This window comes from Ochotona princeps, chromosome 2 (genome assembly GCF_030435755.1).
Source record: "Ochotona princeps isolate mOchPri1 chromosome 2, mOchPri1.hap1, whole genome shotgun sequence".
Lineage (NCBI taxonomy): Eukaryota > Metazoa > Chordata > Mammalia > Lagomorpha > Ochotonidae > Ochotona > Ochotona princeps.
In genome coordinates, this window is record NC_080833.1 from 21,167,246 (window position 1) to 21,174,530 (window position 7,285).

Below are 7,285 nucleotides of genomic sequence, written 5' to 3' on the forward strand. Positions count from 1 at the left end.
GGCAGTGGATGGTCCCTGCTTCACTCTGCCCACCCTCCCTGTGGCCTCACTCCTCTACGCACCTGGGTTCCTGTGGCCTGACTCTACCACCAGGGCAGGCTTGGAACATCTCAACCTACCTTTCAAGTCTTAGCAGCCCTCGCTCACCCCTGGGGCCATGCCAGGACAGTAGGTGCGTCCTCCCTGATGGATCACCTTGGCCTGGACCTCCAACCCACCTCAGGTTCCTGCCTAAGGCCACATCTGGAGGCAGGTGAAGTTCCAGAGGTATGGGGTTCTCCACTCTCCACGTTCAGACAAACCCTCTCAGGCTTGGTGAACCCCCTCCAGTGCAACTGTCACTTCCCTGCTCCAGCCTGGGGTGTGACAAGTGTCCACCAGACAGACTCCTGGTCCCATGGTCCTGTCACCAGGGTCCATGCTGCAGCCTTGCAGGCAAGCTGTCCTCCCAATCCTCAGACCTGGGCTCCCAAGTCGCCTCCGCCTCCTAGCTTGGCATAGCCCCCCAGACTGAGGCGGTCCAGGCGAGGCCAGCTCCGGTGAGCACAGTCCCGAGCAGCAGGGGCTCCGAGGAGGAGCTCCCCAAGGCCCAGATCCAGAGACTTGGAATGTTCGATGCAGGAGCCAGAGGGCTGCACGGTGATGATCACGTGGCCAGTCTGGGTCCGTGGACCCCAGGGTGGGGGCAGCCCCTGGCCTTTAAGCGAGTAGCTGTTGAGCAGGGCAGGCAAGGCAAGGCGAGGGTTAGCAGGCTCTGAACGCAGACTCCGCACGGATGGGACAGGTGAGGTTCCCCGACACGGGGACAGGTCCCAGTTTTCTGGCTCTGCACAACCTATGGCTCGGGGAGTCCTGGGGCCGGGGCTGGGAAGGAGTGCACAGTCCCAGCTGGGCCCGTCGGGAGGCCGCAGGGCCTGGGCGCGCAGTACCCCCTGACGGAGCCTCCTTGTCTCCAAGTCCCGGTTCTCATAGAGAAGCGTGTTAGCGCAGATGAACACGAAGAGGCCAACACCCATGATCACCGGTCCCAGGAGCCGCAGCCGCTCGTGCGGGCCGTGGGCCCGGCCGGCGCCGCGACCCTCGCGCCGCAGCTCGCTCACGGGATGTGAACTGGTGTTGGCGGCCCGGGGCCCAGGAGCCCCTGCACGGTGCGGCCAGTAGCCGGCCACTGCGATGCCCATGCCCACCAGGACCACGAGCGCCCCCAGCGCCGCGAACGCCCCCGACGGCGAGCGCAGCCGCAGCCGTGCCCGCACCCGCAGAGGCTCCGGCGGAGAGCGCGGGCGCCTGCGGCGACCGAGGCGGCGGCCCAGGCGAGAGACGCGGCCTTCGGGGCTCCTCCGCACCTCGGTGCAGTCTCCAGGACTCCCAGCCGTCATCCCGCCGTCGTCAGGGCGCTCTGCAGAGAGAGGATGGGAATGAGGAAGGGAGTGAATCGACGGGCCTGGGTTCCGAGCGCCAGGCTTGGGGTCCAAATCCGGGGGGAAGCTCAGGTCGCCTTGCCCGGGCCGCTTGGAGATCCCTGGCGGCCACCCCCGGATTTTCCCGGGCAGCGAGGCAGGGAGCCGCCCCCGCTCGGGTTTTCCGCAGCGGAGCTCTGAGCCAGGGACGCGCGGCACAAGCCCGAGTTGGCCGGGCCCGCGCGCGTAGGGAAGCGGGAAGGGGCGCGCCGGTTGCTCCCTGGCGCATCCCTGGGCCCCCGGCTCCCGGCTCAAGCAGCCCGTACCCTCTTCGGCGGCCTCGGGATGCGCGAGGCCGAGCAGCGGCGTCCCCGACAGGGTAAGTACCGCATGGGTTCACCCCACCCCCGCACGTGGCTGCCCCGTAGTGCAGGAGGGAGGGGGCGCTCTGGGCCACTCGGGGGGCCACTGGGTCGCTCGCGGGTCCCAGCTCCCCCTATCGAGGCATACGTACCGCAGCGTGAGAGGAGGGGGTGGTCCCGACTGCAGTCCCTCCCTGTCCGCCCCCTCCTCGCAGACCACCTTGGTCAGCGCTGAAGCTGCAGCAGGGAGTCTCGAGCTGGACCACTGGGAGACCGCTCCGACCGAGAGCAGCCGGGGGTCCGCAGGCGAGGCGGCAGCGGCGGCCTCTTCCCGGGATTTTCTCCGACTCCGCGTAGAAGGAGCCTCCCCTCCCCCAGACCATCCGCCACTCCCCCAGTGGCCGGACGAGGAGGCTGGCGGCGGCCGGGGCTGGGCGCGGAACCTCGCCGGACAGACTCCTCCCGCGGCTCCCGGGGCGGCCCCGGCAAGGCTGTTTCTAGGTTGCCGTGTTTCCGAGTCGGGTTTCTTGGGATGAATCATCCCCCTTTCCCGCCACCCGAGGCCCCCGTGGCCCGAGTCCCGGCCAGAGCAGCGCCGCCCCGAGGAGTCGGGGCCCCGCACAGCCCGAGCCTGCCCTCCTCGCTGCTGCTCGCGCCCAACCTGCGGCCTGAAGACTGGATCCGGGCCGGCCGGAGAAGCCGGGCGGCGCGAGGTGTGTGTGGCTCCCACAAAAGAAGGACACGTGGGAGGACACGGGCTCCCGCCTTGGCGCCCAGGGCCAGGATCTAGCTGTCGAGCTTCGTCCCCCTCCCCGAGTCCCGAGACAGAGCCCAGGCCTGGGGGAGGAGGCCTTGCCACCCCTCCCGGCGCCATCCGCACCCCCAAAGAGCAAAGCATGACTCTTGGCCCCCACCACCTCCGTCCACTGCGTCCAAGCCTGGTTCCCACGGATGGAGACTCGCCCTGGAGACCGAGGGCCTGGTGGGGTCACATCGCCAGACTCCCGGGCTGGGCACTCGCATCTCGGCACAGCCAGCAGGCCCGTTACCCCCTTAACCCAGAACAGGAAGTCTTCTCCCCAGGCCGAAACCAGACAAGTGGCCACCCCGCTCTACCCAGAACTGCGGCCACAACTCCAGAAGGGTCACCCCCGTCTCGAGTCGCTGCGGTGTCCCCGGCCCGAGAGAGGCTCAAACGTGCAGAATAAAGCGGGGGTGGGGTGGGATGGGGAGGGCATGCCCTGGAGATCCCCGAAACCCTGCTGAGCAGTCGCCCCCAGGGCACTTAGAAACCCAAACGCCGCGCCCGACGGCCCAGGTCGAGAGCCTCTGTGCGGGGCCGAGTTCCCTATCCGAGACCCCACTCTAGTCCGGGGCAAAGGCAGGACCAGAGAATCTTCCCGTCCGGGGGACTGAGTCAAAAGTTAGAGAAAGTTGGGGGGCGGAGGTGAGTCCATGGGCCTGCATTTGCTCACCTGGCGCCGGCGCGCCCGGGCGGGTCCGGGTCGGTGTCCGCGCGCCGCGGGCCGCGCGCCGCCTGGGTCTCCCAGGAACCGCCCCCGGCCCCGCCCCGCGCCGCCCCGCCCCCGGGAGCCCCAGGGACCCCGCTACCCGGGCTGGCCCCGGCCCGGGGGCGGCCGCACGGCTCCGAGGGGACGCCCGGGGCTCGCGTCCTGCCACCCCAAAACCCCTCACCCTCATCGCAGGTCATTCGCCAAATCCCGGGGAGGCGCCCCTCGCCCACCACGGGACACACGGGCCCGGAGCCCAGGGCTCCCCGGCCCGCCCATCGGACCGACCGAACCGCCGGCGGAGCCTCCTTCCGGGCACCGGGGAGGCCACCCGAGTCCCGCTTGGCCTGGACCGCAGTATTCCTTCCCTGTGGGCCTCAGGGGTCCGTCCGCAAGGCGGGCCCAGCGCGTCCTGCCCTGCACGTGGGGCGCCCGGGGCAGAGCCCACGGCTTGGCGCGCAGGCCCCGGGGGAAGAGGAGGCGGGGAGCGTTGGGGTTGGGGGCGCCGGGCTCCCCACGTGCGCCCCCGGAGGTAGGAATGTGGCGCGAGCCGGCGGGGGGTCGGGCCGGCAGCCCAGTTTCCATGATGCGGGGGGCGGGCCCAGAGGTCGGGGGCGGTGCGGGTCTCCCCTCCGCCTCCCCCTCTCTCCCACCCGCGGACAACCAGGGCCCCCTGGGGGGAATTTCCGGCCTGGGATTGATTACTGCCCCTCCCCCCTGCCGTCCCCGGGACCCCCGGCTCGCGCGGCGGGCGGAGCGGGGCGGTAATGAGAGCCGGCTGTGCGGGCACTGGGGGCGCGGGGCTGGGCGGAGCCGGGGCCTCGAACCATGTGCCGGAACCCCTGATTGCTAGGACACAGGGTGAGGAGTGTCAGTAACCTCCTGCCACCGCGAGTCCTCGGGAGGGACCAGGCCATCCCCAGGGCCCCGATTTCTCGGGTTCCGAAGGTGAAGCCAGGGTCCCCTGGCGCCTCTCCCCGTCGGACAGGAAGCCCCGGAGGCCCGAGCTCCTCTTGGGACCCCTGCCCCGCGCCAGCCGCCCCTAGTCGCCCTCTCGTCCCGTGCCCCTCATCCCTGGCTACTGCCCGCCTCCACCCTCACCATCTCGCCCTCACCTCTGGATTCACTCGCTCCGCGCCCCCTCCCGCTACACACACCTTCACCTCACCCCGGGCCCTGGCTCCTCCTAGGGACACCTGCACCCGACCTGCTTTGCGCCCAAAGCCAGGACAGGTTTCCCTTCCTTGTGGCCCCACTTCCCGGTGGCATCTGCCCCCTGTCCGCCCTCGGGCCTTGGCCTCGCTGTCCCCCTCCCCTTCCCTAGCCTCCCCTACCCTGTGTTGTGCCACTAGCCCAGTCTCACTCCAAGGGACCCGGGTCAGCCCCTCGCCCATTCCTGCACCACCACCACCACCACCACCACCACCACCACCACCACCACACACACACACACACCGCCCCCTACAGCCCTACTCCTGCAGCTCCTGCCTCTCCCTGCTTCCATCCCATCCATCGTGTTGTTGGGGGCCCTTCACCTTCCACCCCCTCACAGGTGCCTCCCGGGTCCTGCCCCAGGCCGTCCTCATCTCTTCCACAAGGGCACCAAGCATCTCTCTGCTCTGGATCCGAGCCTGCTACTCCCTGCTTAGAGCCCTCAGTAGTGTCCTAATGTTACCCCCACTAGAGTTTAAAGTCCCCTCTTACTTCCACAGACTGGCCCTTGTCGGTAGGGTATTTGCGCTTGGGGGCAGCTGAACATGTTTCTGTCCCCAGGCCTGCTGTGCTGCGGTCTCCTGGGCGTGGCACCATCCTGGGACAAAAATCTCTAGTCACCTGTCGCCTTGCCACCTGCCACTCAGCCTTCAGATCTGAGGCTCCTCTGGGTCAGCTGGGTCCAGCCTGCTCCTCTGCACGGCCTGCTGTCAACGCAAGCATCCCTGTGCTCGCCTCCTGGGGGTTGAGTCTGTTCCTTGATTGGGTCCCCACAGGCAACCCAGTGCATGGGGTCTGCCCTGCTCCTTCCTGGAAGCCCAGTGCCCATTGCAGAGTCTGTTCAGACTGGTAAAACACTGGGAATCCCGCTCTGCATGTTGTTTTGAAAATGAAGCGAGCCTGGCACTCCACCCAGGTCTCCCACCTGAGCAGCAGGGGCCCAAGTACCTGAACCACCACCTGCTGCCCTCAGGGTGAGCATCCGCAGGCAGCTGTTGCAAGCAGAGCCAGGGTTTGAACCAGGCATTCCCTTATGAGATGCGGGTGGCCCAGGCGGCTTGCTAACTGCCACACCAAATGCCCACTCCTGCCCACGATGCTTCATTCCGGGAGGTCAGTGGTTCCCCAGCTTACAAATAAACAAACTGAGGCTTGGAGCGGCACAAAGACCTGCTCACTATCACAGCCGGCCTCCTGAGCACCCTGCCCCACTGAAGACTGGCCCACTAGGTCCACTCACTTCAGCTTTGCATGTTCCAGCACCACGGGTGGGACGTGGATGAGGTGTCCCAGAGGACAAGACGCCAAGTTCTGTCACCTCACCCCAGCCTCCTCTGCAGGGGACCAGAAAGTGACCCGCAGTCCGCAGCTCTGAAGTGCCCCCCTGAAGCGAGAGCTACCATCTGCTGTGTGCATAGCTCCACCCCTGGCCCCCCAAAGCAGCAGGGCCCATAATTCATCCTCCACTCAGCTCCCCGGAGGGAGCCCCGAGCTGGGTTTCCTTTCCTGCTCAATCCTGGCTCTGTGTCCCAGCCTGGTGTGTCCTTTGTAAGAGCAGAAGCAAAGACCCAGAGAGGGGCGGCAGCATGCACAGGGCGCTGAGCCAATGAAGGGCAGCCCTGGGCTTCAAGCTCCAGGTCACGGATCTCTTCCAGGGCAGGGCTCCTGGGACATGCACCCCAAGGCAGCAATGAGCGAGACAGAGGGGCAGAACTGGGGTCCAGCAAAGGAAAACCCCCCAGCCCCAGCAAACAGGGCCAGGCCAGTTCCCACCTGCGTGCTTGGGCACTGGGACAGCCAGCATCTGGCCCAGTCGCCCCTCCATGCAGGCCCGCCTGCCGCACATGGGAGCCCAGCTTCCCAAGTTTGCCTGTGTCACCCAAGGGACCATGGCAGAGAGCCAAGGTCAGAACCCAGTTTTTGCTTAAAAAATAAATACATAAAAAGTATTGTTATTTAATTTGGAAGCAGAGAGAAAGAGAGAAGCAGGTGTAGACAGCCGCAGCAGCTGAGCAAGGAGCCAGGAGCCCAATGCAGGCTACCACGGGGGTGGCAGGGCCCGGCCACCCGAGCCATCACCCCTGCTTCCCTGGCATGCCTTAGCAGGACTGGAAGTGGCAGCCCTGGGATATCCCAGGCCCAATCCCAGCACCTGCCCATGCCAGGCTTTCCCCAAGACACAAGATGCTACGCTGTACCCACAGGGCCACAGCGGTGAAGTCAACCCTGCCTCCAGGCAGTCCACAGTGGCCGTGTCACACAGGAGGACTGCGCCACACAGTAGGACTGCGGCTTTGTGGCCTTCAGTCAGGGCCTGCCTGGCCCTTTCCCCACCGGTACAACTGGAACCTGAAGTTGCTGACTGGGTCTCTTTTTGGCCACCTCCTCTGGGCTGGCTGTTTAGGACGTCGCTGGATTGGATGGTCTCAAGCGGAACGGTTGACTTACCCGCAACAAGGGAAGCAGGGCAGGGAGGAGAGCGGCTACAGGAGACCACCTCCCTGAGCAGCCACTCATCCCGGCCTTTGCAACCAGGCTCAGGGGAGCGACCAGGGTGCAGGCACATGTATCTTCATGGCTGCCGTGTTCCCACTGTGGGTGCAGGCCTCTCTGGACTGGCTGGGGCCCGGCCTCTCCTAGTCCAGTGTGGCAAGACAAGCCTGCCCACAGCTTTCTCTCAGAGCAGGAAACCTCAGGCCCTGTCCCCACAACCCTCAAGGCCACACCGCTGCTGCCAGGCTCGGAGCCTGTTTCTCAGCAGCTCCCAGAGCCCGGGGCTGCCCCAAGCCCATGGCTGCTG

The 7,285-nt window shown here is 66.8% G+C and overlaps 1 protein-coding gene across 3 annotated transcripts; it reads right to left on the reverse strand.

Moving 5' to 3' along the window:
* Positions 1–351: 351 nt before the first annotated feature.
* TMEM200B (transmembrane protein 200B) lies at positions 352–3,736 on the reverse strand. Of its 3 annotated transcripts, none has more exons than XM_058660812.1 (2): positions 3,458–3,736; positions 352–1,399 (listed from the first exon to the last, which is right to left on the reverse strand). In XM_058660812.1, exons 1-2 carry the CDS (start codon positions 3,471–3,473, stop codon positions 456–458), a joined length of 960 nt encoding a protein of 319 aa, XP_058516795.1. In that variant the 5' UTR covers positions 3,474–3,736; the 3' UTR covers positions 352–455. The 3 variants fall into 3 exon arrangements, with proteins under 3 accessions (XP_058516795.1, XP_058516797.1, XP_058516798.1); XM_058660814.1 differs by lacking the exon at positions 3,458–3,736 and adding an exon at positions 3,238–3,447; XM_058660815.1 differs by lacking the exon at positions 3,458–3,736 and adding an exon at positions 1,915–2,035.
* Between the last annotated feature and the right edge of the window lie 3,549 nt (positions 3,737–7,285).